Source organism: Acipenser ruthenus, chromosome 15 (assembly GCF_902713425.1).
Source record: "Acipenser ruthenus chromosome 15, fAciRut3.2 maternal haplotype, whole genome shotgun sequence".
NCBI classification, from domain to species: Eukaryota; Metazoa; Chordata; class Actinopteri; order Acipenseriformes; family Acipenseridae; genus Acipenser; species Acipenser ruthenus.
The window spans coordinates 18499046-18518969 of record NC_081203.1 but is presented as its reverse complement, the minus strand read 5'-3'; the positions used below and the strand labels follow the sequence as shown (position 1 = coordinate 18518969).

The 19924-nt window shown below is 42.1% G+C and overlaps 1 protein-coding gene across 1 annotated transcript; it reads left to right on the top strand.

Annotated features, from left to right (window-relative positions):
- The first annotated feature begins 1654 nt into the window (after window positions 1–1654).
- On the top strand, window positions 1655–18753 carry LOC117422221 (deubiquitinase DESI2). Its single transcript, XM_034036956.3, has 5 exons — window positions 1655–2940; window positions 12430–12502; window positions 13085–13178; window positions 14203–14344; window positions 15920–18753. The coding sequence occupies exons 1-5, from the start codon at window positions 2902–2904 to the stop codon at window positions 16160–16162; spliced, it is 591 nt and encodes a 196-aa protein (XP_033892847.1). The 5' UTR covers window positions 1655–2901; the 3' UTR covers window positions 16163–18753.
- The last annotated feature ends 1171 nt before the right edge of the window (window positions 18754–19924 follow it).

Below are 19924 nucleotides of genomic sequence, written 5' to 3'. Positions count from 1 at the left end.
TTATATTTTTCCCCAATCAGAACCCACACTCACTTATAAAGGTATCCCTCAGTAGATGATAGTATTCAAATGCATGCAATAGATTTTAATGAGCAATCTATCCCACAGGTTTCTGTTATAGTAACAGCTCAGGCTGGTGCAGTATTGAATCCAGTATCTGTCTGGCAGTCACCATTACAGAAACCCAGCTATTAGGGTAAAATGAATAACATATAGCACACAGTTGTTTTACATTGGTAGGATGGATTCTATCTAGAGCACACATGTACTTCTCTAAGACAGCTTGCTTAGTAACAGGTTTTGCTTTTTTATTCAGGGATGCTAAAATATTTAGTATGCAGCCATGGTAAGCAAAGACAGAAATATGAATGGGGTTTACATGAGACATAGGGCAGTCACAAAACACTCTTCAAGTGATTGTAGCTAATGTAAGAATTCCACTACCAGCCGTTCAAAAGGGTTCAACGTGCAGTTTTGAAAGAAGCACATGCTTTTTGTTTTTATTTTAAAACATGATATCTGGAGGTTAAAGAAACCTCTGTAAGCAAGCTTTGGGCATTCCACCTTGAGGGGGACTTGTCTCCACCCCTTTAATGACTTCTTTCCTGTCATTAACCAATCAGCTGCATCCCTCATTGACTGACGTGCTTTCAGCCAGTAACATGACCCAGAAGACACTGCAACGGTAACATGACCAAGGAAGTGTAAGCCAATACCGGAGAGTAAGGCATGGAAACTGAGAATGAATTCCATCCTTCATGATTTCAAATGCAAACACATGACTGCTACATGTGTTTCTTTCAAAACTGCACATTGGAGACCTGCGTGCTGCAGATAATGGAAGTTCAAAACAGATGAGATTCATGGAATGTATTTATCAGCTGCAATCACTTTTAATAAATACAAGTTGTGTGGCTATCGATCTCGAGGGAGAATTCCTTCACAGAATACCCACTTCTGAGCCTCCTGATATTTTTGTATTGAGTTAAATTTTGCGCTAACATAAGAGAAGTCAATTGCACGCAAGATTTCACAGTCAGATGTTCTCTTGTTTATCACTTTTTGTTGCTGGATTCAGGTACCACAGCTGTCACTCAATGATTGATTACAGTTCACGAAAATAGGTTGCATGCTAGATAGAGGAATATCAATTTCTCTTGTAGTAGATGGGCACATATCGATATGAATGACCTAGTAATATAAGAAAAAATACATAGCAGTTCATCTTCAGTATATATAAATAGACTTGTTATACAACAAGGATTAAATAGGCTAAACACAAAAGCAAATTAACAACGCTGTAATGTGTACATTGTTTCATTTTCTATATATTGCGTAGATTGTGTACTTAAAGCAACGAAGTGTCAATTGCACACGATGTATACAATGTCAAACAATGTAGTTATTATAGCATTGTTTGCAGTATCAGCTGGGGAGAGATGAACCAGTCTAACTTTCTGCCCAAAATGAAATGGCTAATGATGATCAATCTTTCATTTTAAGGAATGTTGCTTCTGCACACGCCGTGGCGTTAGCTCAGTGAGGATGCGTGCTGTTTATGCTCGGATCATCTGATCTCTCCCTTGCTCTCTGCCGGATGTCTCTTGGTAATTGAGGGGGAACGCTCTAGCCGGTGATGATGTAATCTGATCCAGCGCATTCTCATTCAGAACCTATCGCAAGAGGATCTGGCAGGGAGCTCGAAATACGCCTCCGGTGAGGGTGATGTCATCCGCCTTTCCCTGAGAAGTGTTACAGAGAATATCCGAGACAGAGGAAGCTCGACTCCGCTTATGCGGAGGATGCTCTGGGGTTAGGATAAAGTACAGGACCCACAGAAAGGGAATGAAAAACAACCGTCTGCTGCCAGCTGTGAAACAAACCATATTCATTTAGCCGAAGACAATTGCCTAGCACCAAGGATCACCACAAAGCCAGTCTGTATTATTTTCAATACAGCAACAACGACATCTGCTTAGTACTTTACTGAAATTACATCTGTCAAGGTCCTGACCTGTTGTATCGATTTGGTCACAGGCTTTTTTTTTCAGTTAGTACTTACAAACGCGGCATCATTATTATCATTGTTATCGTCGGACAGAAAAAGCTTGAGCGGCGCCGCAAGATTGATGTTTCAAACTGGCTTCTCTGAAAGACACAATTCGACCTCGGACAGGATCCCTGCGTTCAGCACCTCGGATAGCTCCCGTTCCATCCTCCGGAGGAGTACCAACTAACACGGAGCCTGCGGTGTTTCCCGCCGCTCTGCTTACTCTCGGCGCCCCCCAGCAGCAACACACATCACGGAATCGAACAACACATCATATTGAAACTGCTCCGAGCCGATTCAGCACCAGGCTGAGCCAAACGCCCTTTTCTAACAGCTTGAATCGAGTAAATGACATATACACCTCGGATGAGCCGTTTGAACTTGTTTTTACTTTATTTAATTAACACGTTTTTTGTTTTTTTTATCTGAACGTTTCTAAATAAATAGACTAATTCATATATTGTATTATAGACATCCTCTGACCAACGCTGCTGGTGTTAACGTATACTACCTTTGTAACACACTACCTCTAGAATCGTAAGTAAAAGCGACTTTGTCTGCAGATTGAACGAAACTGGAATGCTGGGGGCGGACAAAGTCGAATTCCATCCCAATTCTACGCTGTTCTAAATTTCAAAAGTTATTGTGTGAAATAGTATTACTTATAAGGAGCAAAGCCACACGAACGAATCCGTTGGACATTGTGTGTGTTTAAATATAATATTAATGAAACTCAATATTCCACCCAGGATCTCCTGCTCGAGGAAGCCGGGGGTCTCTTCCATCACGCAATAATAAACTTCATTATACCGGGGGATTCGTACTTCCCTGCAGCTAGGAGGACTAGCACCATGGCCAATGAACCTGTGATCCTCAACGTGTATGATATGGTGAGCAGCGCTAATGTATTTTATTATCAGTCTCATTATCAATTGTACACGTGTCGAGTAAATGACCCTAATCTGATGTGTAATGTAAAAGCATGGTATCGGAGGACGTGTTTAAATATCTGATTAACGACACTGAACATTCAACTCAAATTGTTCACTGACTCTACTGCGAGTTCCCGAATGAAACCCATTAATCACCTGATATGATGCGTAAGCACCGTGGCAGCGCTTACAGTGTGTTTGTGTAAAGCAGCCTTCAGTATTTAACGTACAATAACTGAATACCGATTTGTTGCCTCAAAAACAAGATTGAGGCTCCATTAAGTTATGAAAATGACTTCATAATGAATGTGTTAATACATTGAATTTGATGGTTTAATAATTAAACTAAAAGTAAACGGGTTGTTTCTCATCTAAACATCGGGGTTAATGTGTTTTCTTGTGGTCTGGTTTTATGAGGGCATTCCTCTGTTTGTGGTCATATTGCGTGCAGCAGCAGTAATGCTGATATTAATGGGCTGAAAATAAACACCGTGTATATTGGCATTATTTACATTCAATTCGCAATTTCACATTTCAAAGCAATAACTGTCAGAGAGTACATATCCGTATCTAGTTACCGTAGAGGAAGATATTTGCCAGCTCGCTTGGTTTGTCTGTGTGAACCCGCGGAATCCATTCGATTGTCAGAGCGCAGGAAAGAGGGTTTCGATGTGATTGACAGATCTCGCTTTCCATCACGACTCAATTCCAAGCGACTCCCAGGCACTGCACTTGCGGTGGGCGATCGGTTCAGCAACATGCCTATTGTAGACACTACAAAGTGAAATGTTGTTAAAGTTTTGTATGCACCACATACAGAGGTTGGACAAAATAATACACCTGCCATAAAACTGTCAATATTGTGCATGGTGACAACGGGCATCCAGGCGGCAGTGATTTGGCGTGACTAGTGTGCAAAGTGTTTACATTATTCTGGAGGGATTCTTTCGTGAATTTCTGGGTGGAATTTAGAACAACAAAGTAGTTGATTTGATCCACCTCCGTATATGACATCTAGGTTGTTGAGAACATTTCAGAGCACTGGACAGCCCCCTTATTTTCCCCATTTTATTTCCCATGGTCATCTCTGGATAACCATGGATAAGGGTCAATGCAATCCATGGGGATTCCTCAGCGCTGTAAATGCTCCAATACAATCCAGCTGGGGGTTATCCCAGTGGGGTATGCATTGATTAACTTGACCCCTAAGCCTGTTGTTTTGAATGGCCGGTAGAGAGAGTACTTTGGGTCATTTGTGCTGTAGTGGCTGCAGAATTGCCTGTGAAGTGTCTACACTGTAAATGAATTGTTGAGGAATTTAAAATATATCTCATGCAACCGAATCTAAGTGTTGATGCTATTTACACTGCAATGTTTATTTTTGTCTTTCCAAAGCATAATCTCAAACAATGAAACACTACAATGTGTTTAGAATCTATTCCATGAGGTTCCTTGGTTCCTTGGTTTTATACTACTGGTCCTCTTTCAAAGTCTGTCAGGTCATTGTGACTGAAACTGTAGAGCGACAGAGAGGTGCCGCTTTGCTATATTACAAATCATCATGGATGCCATGTTCATGCAGTGAATCAGTTCTGTATGAGACAACCCGTTTGTACAAAGTTTGAGTTACATATTAAAGGTGTTCCTGTATTTTCAATATTTTTATATACTGTACTACAGTATTGTGAACTCGATCTTTCAAAGCAAGATTAGAATGTTAACATTACACTCAGTAAAATGTGAATCATCCTTAACTTTAAACACACAAGAGCCCAGGGCTTTAACTGACTAGTTATTAAAGAAGTTTGTATTTATGAATGCAAAAAACTGATAGTCATTAAATGGTTCTGAATTATTAACAAAGAAAGTGACACAGGTTTCTGTGGCGGTGCACAGTTCTGAAATTCAAGAGAGGCATATAAAAACAATTGCACTGTAGCTGCCTGGAACCCCACTACTGCCACCTAGGTAGTGGAGGAGATCTTCCAACTTACCCTGCTGTGTGGGTGGAGTGCAGTTACAAACATTGGATTCATCTTTCTGTGTTCGTAAATTTATACAGGAATGTTAAACTTTAAAGGTATAACTACTGTACAATAGAGACTGTATTAACTGTTCATAAACATCTTATTAATATCCGCTTACACTCTGACACAGGCGCATGATCTTATGCAACAGAACCTTTCATATTCGATTCAATTGGTTCCAGGAGTCCATCGGATATGTGAAAATATCGTGTCTCAGAGGGAGTCGTTATACTGTATTGTAGTTTTACTAACGTCGAGGCATTCTAAATGAACAGTCAGGTACAGCAGTGTGTCTAAAACATACAATGACAGTACTGCATGCATAGCCTACGATACATAGAAAATCAGTGCCAATGATTGCAAAACAAAGCAGGGTAATACCGTATTTCACAATTTACAAAACAGCTTTCCAAACTTAGCATGCTGTTTCAGTCTCTGGCAAAGTAATCCCACTCTTTGTTTTTTTTTTAAACTAAGTTATCAAATTCTCATTTTTTTTATCTGCAACTGAATCCATTCTGCAAAGAGCTGAAATCCCTGTTTTAGACTCATGATCATTTCCATCAGTAAAGATCAGTTGGTAGCAGCAGCCTGTGTAAATGACACATGCCAGAGGTCCATCAGTTAATAGAGGATATGGTATCCTACAGGATCGGATAGGACAGATTCTACTGTATATGAAACCAATAACTGCATCTTTACAGCGTATAACCGAGTATATTTTGGGCATGGTTATACAGTACTGTGCTGCATATGGAGCTAAGTTCAGTTTCATGAGGTGCTGTTCAAATCCACTAATGACCTTAACAGGGATCGTGGGTTGATTTATGCGCCTGGAAGGAAAGCCAACATTTCTATTTCATGACGGGTAATGGACTTTGCCTCAACGGCCACTTTGATTTAAATCTTAAGCAATGCGAAGGTCCTTCAGTCATAAATCAGCTCTCTCATCATAAATGCAAACCTCCTCATTTCAAAGGTGCGACGCATTCCTAGTGTAGGGATGGGGAACGGGTTCTGAAATGCTATTGCGCTTTCAGATGGAATTAATTACTAGGTCTCCTAATTAAAATCACAGAAAACCTGATTTAAAACAGATTTAAAATAGAAATATGTTTGCAGAACGCTTTAGTATAGACCTGCCTGGCCAGTTTACTAGGACATATACCTAATATAAGGATGTTAATCTATTCAGTCAATAACCTTTTATGCAATTGATGCAGAGAATTAGGCAGATGATCTTTATAATGAGTGCATTCTGAAACATGTTCAGTTGGTGGCTGCCTGAATTGGAAAGGGCCTGAAGTCTTTGCCATGCTCCTCGCACCATCGGCACAATTCTGGCATTGGTTCTGGGGACATTATCGTCTTACAGATAGTTGATGGTCATTGTAATAAGGAACTTCACAATCAAGGGAGCCAGGAGAGCATGCTGCTTACTATCAGGGAGATGTCCTAATAAAGTGGCCAGGCAGTGTACTGTATGTGTGCAGCGTGTAAGGGTGGGACAGACAGCTTCCAACCCATTGCAATGGCCAGGGTGTACAAAAGCAACTGCATTTCAGAGAGGAGTCCTGCTCAGTCTTCAATAGAGCCATTGAACAGGGAAATATCACAGATAGTATTGTAAATGGAACCGGATTAACTAAGGAGAGCAGAACAGACACAGTTCAATCTTTCTGTTTGCAACCCCTCATTCCAACCTAATAATATAAAGAGTCTGCATGAATCCAGCGCAACTATCCTGGCGATATGCCTTTGATGTAAACAGAAGCAGATCTGAACTGTTTCCACTTTGGATCGAATTGGAAAGTCTTTTCATGTGTTCAAAGGGATTTACTTCCCTGAACTTCGTAGCCTGGGTTCAAAATATATCAGCTTTTTTGCATCTTAAATGTAACCGTTTGTCTGAGTTGTCCCGTAACACCTATAATTAAGCTCTCCAAGTGAAGACAGATGTCCAAATTGAGCCACACTGGGACAGGACCAGTGCCAGTACAAGAGGGGGGCTCAGTATCTCTTATATTCCCTCCCTGTGCTGTGATGCTGCCTTCTAAAGGACGGTTCTGTATGAGTAGATTTGTTATATTTAGTGTGGGGTCAGCAATGAGTTAGAAGCTTATGATTTCACATGACAGCTCTACAGCTCATGCCTGGGTGCTGAGCAGAGCTGCAGCTGGATTTTCAGATGGCAAAGAGTACCATACCAGCATGACAGGGCAGCATGGCACAGGGGCTCGGCACAGCACTCATATGGTTCACTGGCTTCTTTTACTCACACCATGAAACTAAATTCACAAGCACCACACATGTTTAGAAAATTACCTCCAAAGTTCTGGATAGAAAATAGAATTATCTGTTGCATCAAAACCCAATTTACAGACATTGTAGAAACGCAGTGCACCCACTGCAGCCTGATTTAGAAGCTCTTGCTGTGCCAACATTCCAAAGACAGTGGCAGCTGCTTAAATGGTTCATTAATTTTGACAGCGCTCTGAATTAAAAGCAATTGAAAGGCCACACAGAGCCAATGAAAATCCAAAGCCAAAGATAAACAAATTACACGCAGATAATAATGAGCCCGTAGACAGAACCAGCGTGCTCGCAATAAAACAAATCATTTTATAGTGATGTTTATTTGTGACAGACAATAAGAAATGATTACTGATTTATTGAGGAATTCATATTGCAGTCAAACCTGCTAACAATCACTCCTGTTAAGTAACCCCCCGCTTATTCTCACCACACTGAATACATAAGGAGTCAATGGGGACGAACTCCCCATAATATCACTTTGGATAGTATCACACTTCGGTTAATATCAAACTCATTTTACAATAATACGACTGATTTCCACCCCACTAACTATCCCTTTGGGAAATAAAAGCATAAAATGAGAAAGTGTACATGTAAGTAATCAGCTATTAGGAACCGGATGAGCTCAGATGGGTTGAATGGCCTCCTCTCGTTCGTAAATCTGCTTATCCTCTTAAATAAGTTGCTGTCTTAAAATGTAATCAAATGTTTTTACACATACGTGTCACTCTTATAACAGTTACAGATCCCACTGTTTCAACCTTTCCCTTTAACGATATATATTAGCAGAGACAGGAAGATGACAAGCTCTCTGGAGTATCAGAAGCGACTGTGTTGAGGGTCTGGTACATTGACCTCATTCATCTCCTCCCCTCTGTACAAGCTCCACAGAGAAGCATGATAAACGACCCTCCATCTCCCAGCACATGGAGGGTGAGAGATGTCATTTATTACAGCATTTCAGCACCTGCTGGCTCAGCAGGATTTTCCAGGATGAACTGTGAATCTGATATTTCACTCTGTTAGGGTCGGCTGGGCTTGTAAGATGTGAGGCTGGCAGTGTGGTCCACTGGTCCTAGTTGATTGAGGTTCAATTCCTTGTTTAGACACTGCCTGACAGCACCTCGCCCTCTGATGCTTCAGTGTGTATCGGTCGGGCAGAGATACAAAATGGGGTGGAAGGTGGGGAGGGATGGAAGGGTGGAAAAAGAAAGGAAAATAGGGAGAAAAGATCAATTTGATTCCATAGTTTCTAATAGTTTTACCTTTGTGATTGAGAGTTCTGAAGTTACAGATATTTTTTAGCACACATCTGTTGCAGTGCCTTTGCTTATCTTGTGCAAAAGCCTCTCTTTCCCATACAGTCTGGTCCTTCGTGAGACTGCTCTATTTTGAAAGCAGTAGGTGGGTTGATTGAGCTGGGTGGCGCAGTGGGCTTACTCACTAACTTGCAGGCCTTTCCACATCACAGAACCACAAAAAACAACTAGAGAAAATGCAAAAACATGAAAAGGCCCAGGACTGAATGGCAGGCAGAGCTGCGAGGGTGCATGCTGTATCCTCTATGTGTGTGTTTGAGAGAGGTCCAGGACTGAATGGCAGGCAAGGGGTGCTCAGCTCAGAACTGAGGTGCTCTCTCTCTCTCTCTCTCTCTCTCTCAGAGCTGTGAGGGTTCATGCTGTATCCTGTATGTGTCTGCTTGAGAGAGGCTCAGGACTGATTGGGATTGAGGAGAGGGGAATCTCTCATGCTGTCTGCCTGCCTCCCAGCACAATGCCTGACTGTAGCCAGTGAACAAAACAGATAGAAATCTGTATCTTGTTGATTCTAGTAGCTTAGTGGCAGTACAATGGTGATGCTTAAACTGTCAGTATAACAAATAGTGTTAGGACATTAATAGATATCACTATCTTGATATCCCTGTCCCTGAGATAGTCACTCATACATGCAAAAGATTTCAATGTGCAGCCCATCCCACGAGTGAAACGGCACACCAAATACTACCCATTCACTGCCAATGCAAAACCACTGTCTGGGACATTTGTTCTTCATTTGTGCAATGTTTTTATAGAGAGCCTTCCATTATTATTCAATATACGTTCCAATATTACATAAGTAATACCTCCTCACGAGAACATAGAATGAGGGGATTTCCAAACACGTATGTAACTTGGCAAGCTATTAAGAACAAAATATGAGCAACGACACATTTTCATTAAAATTGCAAAAGCGCTAGCAACTGGATTCATGAAACATTCAGTAGAACATGACCTTATTACAAGAGCCACAGTGGAAAATAGAGAATAACACTAGAAGGATATCCACACTCCACAGTGACTGTGTCTCTTCTTGTTAAAACCAGTTGTAGAACAGGCAGTACCGATTTCTTTCTCATGTATGTAAAACATAAATGTCTCCCAGTCATCTGCCAAGACGTTTAAAGATGAACAACGGAAAGCTGGGGTCTGGCTGGAGCAGCTTTTAATGGAGATTTCTCAAAGCTGTGGTTTAGTTCTGGAGGAGGGAGGGGAAGACTTATTGTCTGAGTGCATCATGTCCCTAGAGACCCACACAACCCTGCTAAACTGAGCATGCCCAACCCTCAGCACGCTACACAGAAATGAATCTGCAGCATTCATCTGAACATTGTGTTCTGGCTATTAGGCTCAGAATTAGCCCCCCTGGAGAGAAAGCCATTGGTAGGCATTGCTCAGCATGCGCTGGACTGCAGTGTTAGTTTCGTGGGTGTAGAGGTCATGGTGCTCATATTAAACACTAATACTGAGTTCACAGTACTGTATATAGCATCTTTCACAGTACACTCACAGCTCTTCAGTGACTACTATCAAACTCTTCCTAAGAGCTAAATCAAGCAGGTAAGATAAGATCACAGTGGAACATAAGCTTCAGGTGAAAAAAACATCATCCGTGGAAACTACGGATGTATTTTTTAAATCACTTTTTTTATTGGCAAAAAATAGAGCATTAATATGCAGGGTGATTTTTTTTCTGTGAATCCCTCCTCAAAGAGGATACACAAGGAACAGCCATAGAGTGCTGTAGTTATTCCACGAATAGCCCGCACGCCCTTCTCTGCGTGAAACAAGCAATGTATGGAAGAGAACGTTGACCCTATACTAACAGCTTCAGAGAATGGCTTTCCTTAGATCTAGACAAGGATCTGCTTAGCAGCGCGGTGTCATTTGGATCAGCCTGGTTGTTCGGTTCTGGATTTGAATGAATGAAAGATTGGTTCCAAAATGAGATTCGGTAAAAATCTCATGTGTCCTCTGGTCCTGGTTTCTGTGCTGGTATCAGTGTTGCTTACTGCAGTGATGAAGTTCAAGAGTAACGAGAACGTTGATAAAGAGCTGGGCTTTCAAAACAGTTCAAAGCACTCTCCTAGCTCATGCAAAAACTCTATTAAATTCAATAGCTATTTGAGCAACTGCGCTGCTCCAAACGAATGCAAATATGATAAAAATGTAAAGTAAAACAAACATGCTAAATTCAAACTATTTAACTCTCTGTAGTAATTCACCCAGCAAGAACATTGCCGGTCAGAGCAATCACCAGCGAATGCTTTTAGATGTTGTGAGCATTATTGATTCCCACCAACGTGCTGAAGTGCTGAGTGATCTGCAGAGTGCTGTAGCACTGAGGGTGAGGGGCCAGTGAGGACAGCACTGATTCCATATGACAAGCCTGCAAGTCTGCAAGCTGTTTCAACCCTTCAGGGGAGTAGCACTGGGGTGGAAATATCCAGCACATCAGATTTTGTCTTGTCTCGTGTTGGTCTAAATCTGATAATAATTCAAAGTCATGGATAATGACATTATTGACAATAATGTTTATACTATGCATTTACTATAGTTTACCCTGGTTTGCCATGTTTTTTATATGCCTTGCCTCTTTGTGCTTTAGAATGCTTACCTATGTTTACCATGCTTTCAATATACCTTATTATGCTATGCTTTTATTTTGGGAACCTTTTATAAGGGTTATACCATAAGAGACAGGGTCAGCTGTATATAATCACTTACTAAACAGGTGGGACAGCCCTTTCTCACACAGGTGTGCATTGTACATATCTGGTGTCCAACCTTTGTAAATATCAGAAATAGCTTAAGCTTCTGATTTTAGGGTTAAGCCCAATAATACTTGAACAAGATTTCTTAACCCCCAAAACTAAAATTAAAACCCAAACATCAGAACCCCTTTAAAGGCAAGTCCGACTCAGCGCTTGGGGAGGAATGGAATTGGATTTGGAAGAATCTCAATGGGACTGTTCCAGACTCCAGTGCAGTGAAATGCAGGGCTGTTCTCTTCATACAGACAGTGAGGCATTCCCCAGTACAGTCAGTGTTCTAACCATTCTGTTCCACTGGAGCCCCTGTCTTTAAGAGCACACTCAGTATTTGTGTCCTCCGGGATTCCCTTGACCTTTCCCTTTATTTTACACTTGATCGATCAATACCTTTCTTTTGCTTTATGCTCGAACCTGGCAGAGATTGAACAGCCTTTCATTTAGAAGGCACTGTAATACTAGCTGGGTCTTTTTGTGCTCAAGTCAAATACATTAGCGCACCCTACACCTCATATCACTTGCTTGAGATTCTCTGGCTTCTTTGATGGTTTATTTTATTGGACAGACACTATTAAAAGCTGCTGCTTCCAGGTACCGAATCCCTTCCTGTGCTGTAGGTCACATACAGCACAGGAGATGATTAGGTACCTTTCTAAACCTGGACCTTGTTCAACCATGTCCTTAGTTTCTTAAAAAGTAATTAAGGATTCTACCTGGCCACTTTATTAGGGCACTTATATAATATTAGGTTGGACCACCGTTTGCGCTGATCACATCTTCACACTATGTGGCATAGACTCCACAAGGTGCTGGAAGGTGTTCTGAGGGATGTTAATCCAGCAGTCTTTAATATTTCACATGATTGGTGCTGAGAGGCAGGCAGATGATCGTGATGAATGTGTTCTTCTTTGGATTGAGATCCAGGGATTGTGGTGGCCATGGAAGATGCCTGAAGTCTCTGTCATGCTCCTCAAACTTTCCCTAATCTTTTGTTCGTCCTCATTTCCTCCTCCGCAGTACTGGATAAATGAATACACTTCCACCCTGGGGATCGGAGTCTTCCATTCAGGGATTGAGATCTACGGGAGAGGTAGGATCCCTGTCAGCCACTTTCAAACTTGGTGTTAGCTGGCCAATGTAGCAGTTTTGTGATCGTCACTAAAACTGGGGTTCGAGTCAAGTCACTGGAGGATAAGAGTCGAGTCGAGTCGAGTCTCAGGGGGGTAAGAGTCGAGTCGAGTCGAGTCACAGGGGGGTAAGAGTCGAGTCGAGTCACAGGGGGGTAAGAGTCGAGTCGAGTCACAGGGGGGTAAGAGTCGAGTCGAGTCAAGTCACAGGGGGGTAAGAGTCGAGTCAAAGGGGAGTCTTCTCTCTGTCTCTATGCTGTCACGTGTTCCTCTCGCTCATAAAGAGGCAGGGCTTGTACGCATCAGAAGAAGGGCTGCGGTTATTGAAAATGAAACAGAACTTATTTTATCATAAAGACTATGACTCGAGTCATAGTGAGCTGGGACTCGAGTCGAATCGAGTCTTTTCTTGCAGGGACTCGACTCGAGTCAAGTCACCGAAAATTGCGTCTCAAGTCTGACTCGAGTCGAGTTGAGTCACTGACTCGAGTCATTACAACTCTGCAGTGTAGGATAGGATTGGATCTCTCTCTGTCTCTCTCCAGAGTTTGCTTACGGAGGACACCCCTACCCCTTCAGTGGGATCTTCGAGATCACTCCAGGGAACGCCACGGAGCTCGGAGAGACCTTCAAATTCAAGTGGGTACCCCTGGCACTGTCCAATACAGCGCAGCTCAGAGTTAAAGAGAATCTGAGCCTGGCATCATAACAGTGGAACTTCTTTCTTTGTCCGGAAGAGCACAGTCCTGCAATAAACTGCAGCACCTCTTGGTTCTGTACATGTCATCCTGGTTGGTTTATTGCTGCCACCTGCTGGTGTTTTAGGTAGTAAACTCAACCAAGGATTTTTATAAAAATATATAATTGTTGCTGTTAAATATTTTAAATATATATATATATATATATATATATATATATATATATATATATATATATATATATATATATACTTTCAACTGGTCTACTCCAGGCTGATTGTGGGGATGCAAAGAAAAAGGTGAAGCACTGTGCACTGAAGCCTGTGCAGCGTTAATATGCTTCCCCATCTCGCTTTACAAAGTCAGCCTTGGGGAGTCTTTTCAAAAGCAGTTTTTACTGGAATAGTTAGTAAGCATGATCTGAATAGACACAACAATAAAGATTCATATGAATCACACAATAGGATATTAACCATCTAAGAAATGTAATTTTAGGTCAATGTAGAAGATAAATCCCTTTAAGACCTTTTCAACGGGCTGCTCATTTGTCTGTTACTGTGGTGCAAGATCTGGACAGAAGCAAGTTAATAAGAAACACAGGATTTCTTCTTGAAATAAGGGGGTCACCACTAACAGAGTGTGTGCGTGTGCGTTTGTGTGTGTGTGTGCGTGTGCGTGTGCGTGTGTGTGTGTGTGCGTGCGTGTGTGTGTGTTTGTGCGTGTGTGTGTGTGTATGTCTGTGTGTGTGGTGTGTGTGCGTGTGTGTGTGCGTGTGTGTGTGTGTGTCTGTGTGTGTCTGTGTGTGTGTGTGTGTGTGTGTCTGTGTGTGTGTGTGTGTGTGTGCGTGCATGTGTGTGTGTGTGTCTGTGCGTTGTGTGTGTGCGTGTGTGTGTGTCTGTGCGTGTGTGTGTGTGCGTGCGTGTGTGTGTGTGTCTGTGTCTGTCTGTGTGTGTGTGTGTGTGCAGAGAGGCGATCGCGCTCGGGACCACAGACTTCGCTGAGGAGGATGTGGATAAGATCATGGAGGAGCTCGGGAAGGAGTTCAAAGGCGACGCCTACCATCTGATGCACAAGAACTGCAACCACTTCTCCTCATCCCTGTCTGAGGTGAGTGTGCGTCCCCACTCTGCTAGCAGCTCAGTTCTGTCTAGTCTGTGAGTGTGCGTCTCCACTCTGCCAGCAGCTCAGCACTGTCTAGTCTGTGAGTGTGTGTCCCCACTCTGCTAGCAGCTCAGCTCTGTCTAGTCTGTGAGTGTGCGTCCCCATTCTGCCAGCAGCTCAGCTCTGTCTAGTCTGTGAATGTGTGCGTCCCCACTCTGCTAGCAGCTCAGTGCTGTCTAGTCTGGGAGTGTGTGTCCCCACTCTGCTAGCAGCTCAGCGCTGTCTAGTCTGTGAGCATGCGTCCCCACTCTGCTAGCAGCTCAGCTCTGTCTGGTCTGTGAGTGTGCGTCCCCACTCTGCTAGCAGCTCAGTGCTGTCTGGTCTGTGCAATGTAAACTGACTACAGATAAACCTGACATTCATATTACTACCAGGGCATATAGTGGATGCGGGTGTACATAAATACGTCACACATCTAGAGTTATGCACATATCTTAGAGAACCGCTTGCCTAATTGTTGTGAAACTTGCTGGGGTTGTATGGAGGCTGACTCTGTCTGTCTGTATGTCACATTTGAACAAATAGCTAGAGAAGCACTTGAACCAATTGGGATGCTTCATGATGAAGCACAATGCCAGTGTCAGAATCAGGTGGTATATGCAGGTATCGTTGACATTCCTGTACCAGTCACTGCTTTTCCTGTGCCTGGTTTTCATTGACTGCGCTCCTTCATGCGACCTCTCCAAATACAATGCTGTGAATTGGACGTGCAGCATTTCAGTATCTGCATGCAGCAATCAATATCTTCACTATCAGCTTTGAAAAATCTAATTCACCCTTACCATAAAGTGTGCATCTTTCATATAGGAGAATTTGAGACCTACACACTGATGGGAATACATTAGGTAAGATTGACAAGAGAGATTGTGTTAGCTCTATTCAGAGATACTGAAAGAGGCTTCATAAATTCAATGATGACGTTTCGACTAAAAGTCCTTCTCAGTGTCTTCTCAGTTTTTAAATCCCATTTCATTCATTCAGTCTAGCCAGCAGTTCATGAAACCTTTTCAGCTGTTTAAGAAAGGGTTTATTCTCATTGTATCTGTTTTACAGACCTTAAAGATAAAGTCATTGTAATTGTTTTTCTATCTATCTTTCTTTCTATTTTATGTTGTTTGCAGTAACTGTTTCTCCAATATTGACTTCTTATCATTTTGCTCTAAATCTTTCTTTACCCAGCTTTGAACTGCTTTGAGCTTGTCTGGAGAACCCTAACTACCGGGACTGAACAGCCTTCCTCAGTACATTCAGATCCCTTACTCTCTGTATATATCAGTGTAGAGTGTGTAGGGCTGAAAGAGTTAAAAGGTCCTTTTGTCACATGATTTGAATGGAATGAGGAAGGCTGTCCAATCCCAGCACTTAGAATTCAAGCTCAACAGAACCCAGAGCCACTCAGTGATTTCCAAATAAAATAGTAAAAAGAAAAGCAAGCTACCAGAGCTCTGTGTTCTCTAAAAGATTTCCATCTCATTGTGCCTCAGCCCTTGCCTTGTTCTGACGTCCTGCCTCTCGTTCCAGCTCCTGTGTGGGAGGGAGAGCCCTCGCTGGGTCAACCGGCTGGCCTACTTCAGCTCCTGCATCCCCTTCCTCCAGAGCTGCCTGCCCAAGGAGTGGCTGACCCCCGCTGCCCTGCAGAGCCACATCAGCCTGGGCCTGCACAAAGAGGAGGCAAGCGAGTCCAGCGACGATGACACCCCCTCCGCAGCGGGGGGCGCTGCAGGCCCCAGCTCCTCACACAGCTGCAAGCACACGCGGGTCTGAGCCTCCACCACCAGCAGCAATCACACACAGCCAGCCAGCAGGGCGGCGCCCCTGGGGTCTGCAGTACAGTGTGCCTGTGTGTGTGTGAGGACTGGACTGAGGAAAAGGATTGACAAGCCCACTTAGGATATGAACCCTGATCTTCTGGCTCCTGCACCCTGGGCCAACAACAGGCCACCAACCTTGAAGGAGCTGTACCTCAGCAGGGAGACACATTCTACAGAAATCAGTGAATGGAACTATTGCTTTTTAACAAGGCCATTCCCACCATGTCCTGGGAGCTGCAGTGTGGTGCACTGTTCTCTGAACCTCAACTGACATATGCTACCTTAGTTAGAGGCATTACTGTAGTTTAATGGGAACTGGGGACTGTTCTGAATTAATTTAACAGTGTTCAATAGCCATCAGGTACAGGGAAGTTAGAGCGTCTCAAGTCCTACGCATTGCACGTCTTCATAAATAGGAGTTAAGAATTTTTTTTCCATGTTTCTACCGCCTGAATGGAATTTTTCAAAATTTTGGAAAAATACGACCTGATTTGTCAATAATAGTATTGTAGCCTTTATTAATCAGGTTATTTTAAATCTTGTCAAGGATCCTTTTTGTAATAGAAAAGGAAAGCTATTTCATTTTCTAATCAGTATTAAATGGAAGTATAATTACAATTTGAAGTGCTCACTCGGTTTCCTTCTTGTGTGTTTTTATGTGTGAAAATAAAACCTGATAAAACCTGCGTTTCAATGTTAACACTGATAACAGAGTGGCAGCTATAGCCTTAGATCATTAACGGGTTTGTTTAGTATAACATTTTTGGGATGTAAAGATAATGTCATAATTAAGGCTGTATTGATTTCATGGTTATCACGGATTTCATGAATTCCATGAAATGTTCCCATTGCTGTGTAATATGTAGTTCCCTGTGAAATTCCTGTTTATGAAACAATAGTGTAAATATACATATTTTTATCACTTAAAAATACATACAGAAAATCTTTGCCTTATTGACGCACTACCTGTTACACTGCATTTAGGAACCAGCTTCCGGTAAGGTGATTTCAAATGTCATCAACGAAATAGACAGCAACTGCATCAAAGATCAGAAATATTTCTGCTGAAGATCGCTCTGTCCAGTACAAGAAGGGGATATTTCACGTGGCTGTTGTTATTGTTCCATTTATTTATGTTTTTATTTTGTTTGATAATTCACTGGTGATAAAAATAGAATCTTTAAAAGGTGGACATAAAAAACGAAACATTCTTCAATTTAAAATGTACTGTTTCAGGTAAGCATTTAAATATTTAGGAACATTTGTTGTAGATTTCCATTACATGAGAGCAGATGTTAAAACTTCATGCTGATTTGAACTCGGCTCTCGCCAAGATAAAGTGATCAGTTTTGAATGTGACAACGCTATTTTTTCTGATTTAATAAATGAATCTTGAAATATATCTTGAAATATCTATTTCTAGACCATGAAATGTTGTGAAATAAGCCATTTTTTACAGTGAAAAAATGCAGCCGTAGTCATAATATGATACACATGGCGACAGGACGGGTTACTTGTATGATGCATAATGAGATTAATAGAAACAAAAGATATGCTAGGGAGAGATGCATTCATACCAACTACTGTATACTGTGAACTACAACGAGCTATGTTGTGCATTTGGTCTTGTGTCACAGTTCATAACTATTATTATACGTTATTTCATTGATACACAGTGAATCGTTACACTTCTAATGAGTTCTAGAATTGCTTTAGAATGATCTCCATTTATCTTGTTACCTTGCAACTTTACATACATTTATTACATTCACATATTGTTACAATAATGTCATACACTAACACGGACTTGTGCCTCTTTCAGTCCTTTCCAAACCTGGTTCTTCTTCAACCATGTCCTTAGTTACTTAAATGGTAAATAATAAGGATTCTACCTGGCCACTTTATTAGGACACTTAGATATTGGGTTGGACCACCGTTTGCGCTGATCACATCTTCACACTATGTGGCATAGACTCCACAAGGTGCTGGATGGTTTTCTGAGGGATGTTAATCCAGCAGTCTTTAATATTTCATGTGATTGGTGCTGAGAGGCAGGCAGATGATCGTGATGAATGTGTCCTTCTTTGGATTGAGATCCAGGGATTGTGGTGGCCATGGATGATGCCTGAAGTCTCTGTAATGCTCCTCAAACCTTTCGTGTACATATGTATCTGACATGGTGGATCGGTGCACTATCACCTTGAAATAACCATCAGGGTACAAATGCAGCATTGTTGGGTGAACTTGATCTGCAGCGATACTATGGCATTCGCTCAGCCTTCCATAGTAATCAAGGAACCCAGGGCAATACCTGTCCAGGTAGACCTGTCCTAATAAAGTGGTCTGGCAGTATAGGTTTATATAGTGTTCAATTCTGGGATTGAACAGTGTTGTGATTGTGGAGCTCCAGTGTTGTGATTGTGGAGCTCCAGTGTTGCCATTGTGGAGCTCCAGTGTTGTGTCATTGTGGAGCTCCAGTGCTGTGTCATTGTGGAGCTCCAGTGCTGTGTCATTGTGGAGCTCCAGTGTTGTGATTGTGGAGCTCCAGTGTTGTGTGATTGTGGAGCTCCAGTGTTGTCATTGTGGAGCTCCAGTGTTGTGTGATGGTGGAGCTCCAGTGTTGTGATTGTGGAGCTCCAGTGTTGTGATTGTGGAGCTCCAGTGTTGTGATTGTGGAGCTCCAGTGTTGTGATTGTGGAGCTCCAGTGTTGTGTGATTGTGGAGCTCCAGTGTTGTGTGATGGTGGAGCTCCAGTGTTGTGATTGTGGAGCTCCAGTGTTGTGTCAGATATAACCCTTTTCACAGTGGCCCATAAAGGCCTCTACGTTTCAGGCAAAGATGCAGATCTCAGTCGTATAACACATGTATTTTTAAAAGACATTTTCACTTAATAAAATATATGTGGTACCATATCTTGTTAGCCCAGTCAGACCTGGTGACTGATGGGTGTGTGTCTCACCGTGAGACCGTGACACTGTATCTCTATCTCTGCAAGAACTGCAGGGAAGATAATCACACCCAATCCTTCAACTACATATTCTCTCTGAAGCCTGGCCAGCTGAGGTTTGTCCTCCACAGATAACACAAATGATAACACAAATATTTCTGTCAGCTTGTCTAACTGTTTATAGAAGAGATCTTTAAATCTCCACTCAGTGTTATATGTAGAACCAGCCAGTCATTTCACAAGACAGTTGTATATATGTAAGTACAACAGTAAATTGGTGGTGGATTTGATTTTTGAATGCTGTTTTTACAACACAGAAACATGTGATTCATTTGAAAAGCAACCATTGGTTACTGAGTAGGAGAGCCAAGGCTTCTGGGAGTTTGAGTTCTTGTACAACTCCCAGACGCGCCTCAGTAACTCATTTTCCAATGACTCGCTTGTTTTCAGTGTCTCTTCCTCCCTTCATGTGACCTCACCTTGAAGTAGAATGCACTGAAATATCTGGAAGGAGCAATTAGTATATTTATTTAATTAATCAAAACAAACACCATAAAAAATACAGTAGTGTGCACATTTAATAGAACACCTGAGATATGTCATTTATATCCTTTATATACCTACCTGCATGAAAACCTCTGGGGGTTAGAATTTCAATTTCCAGTCAGTAATCACTAGAAACAATAGGTACTCATGTCTGAAACTGTTAGACCACTTTGTGCTCTGCGCTCCCACAGCGCCGCGCAGGGGCTCCGCGCTCCCACAGCA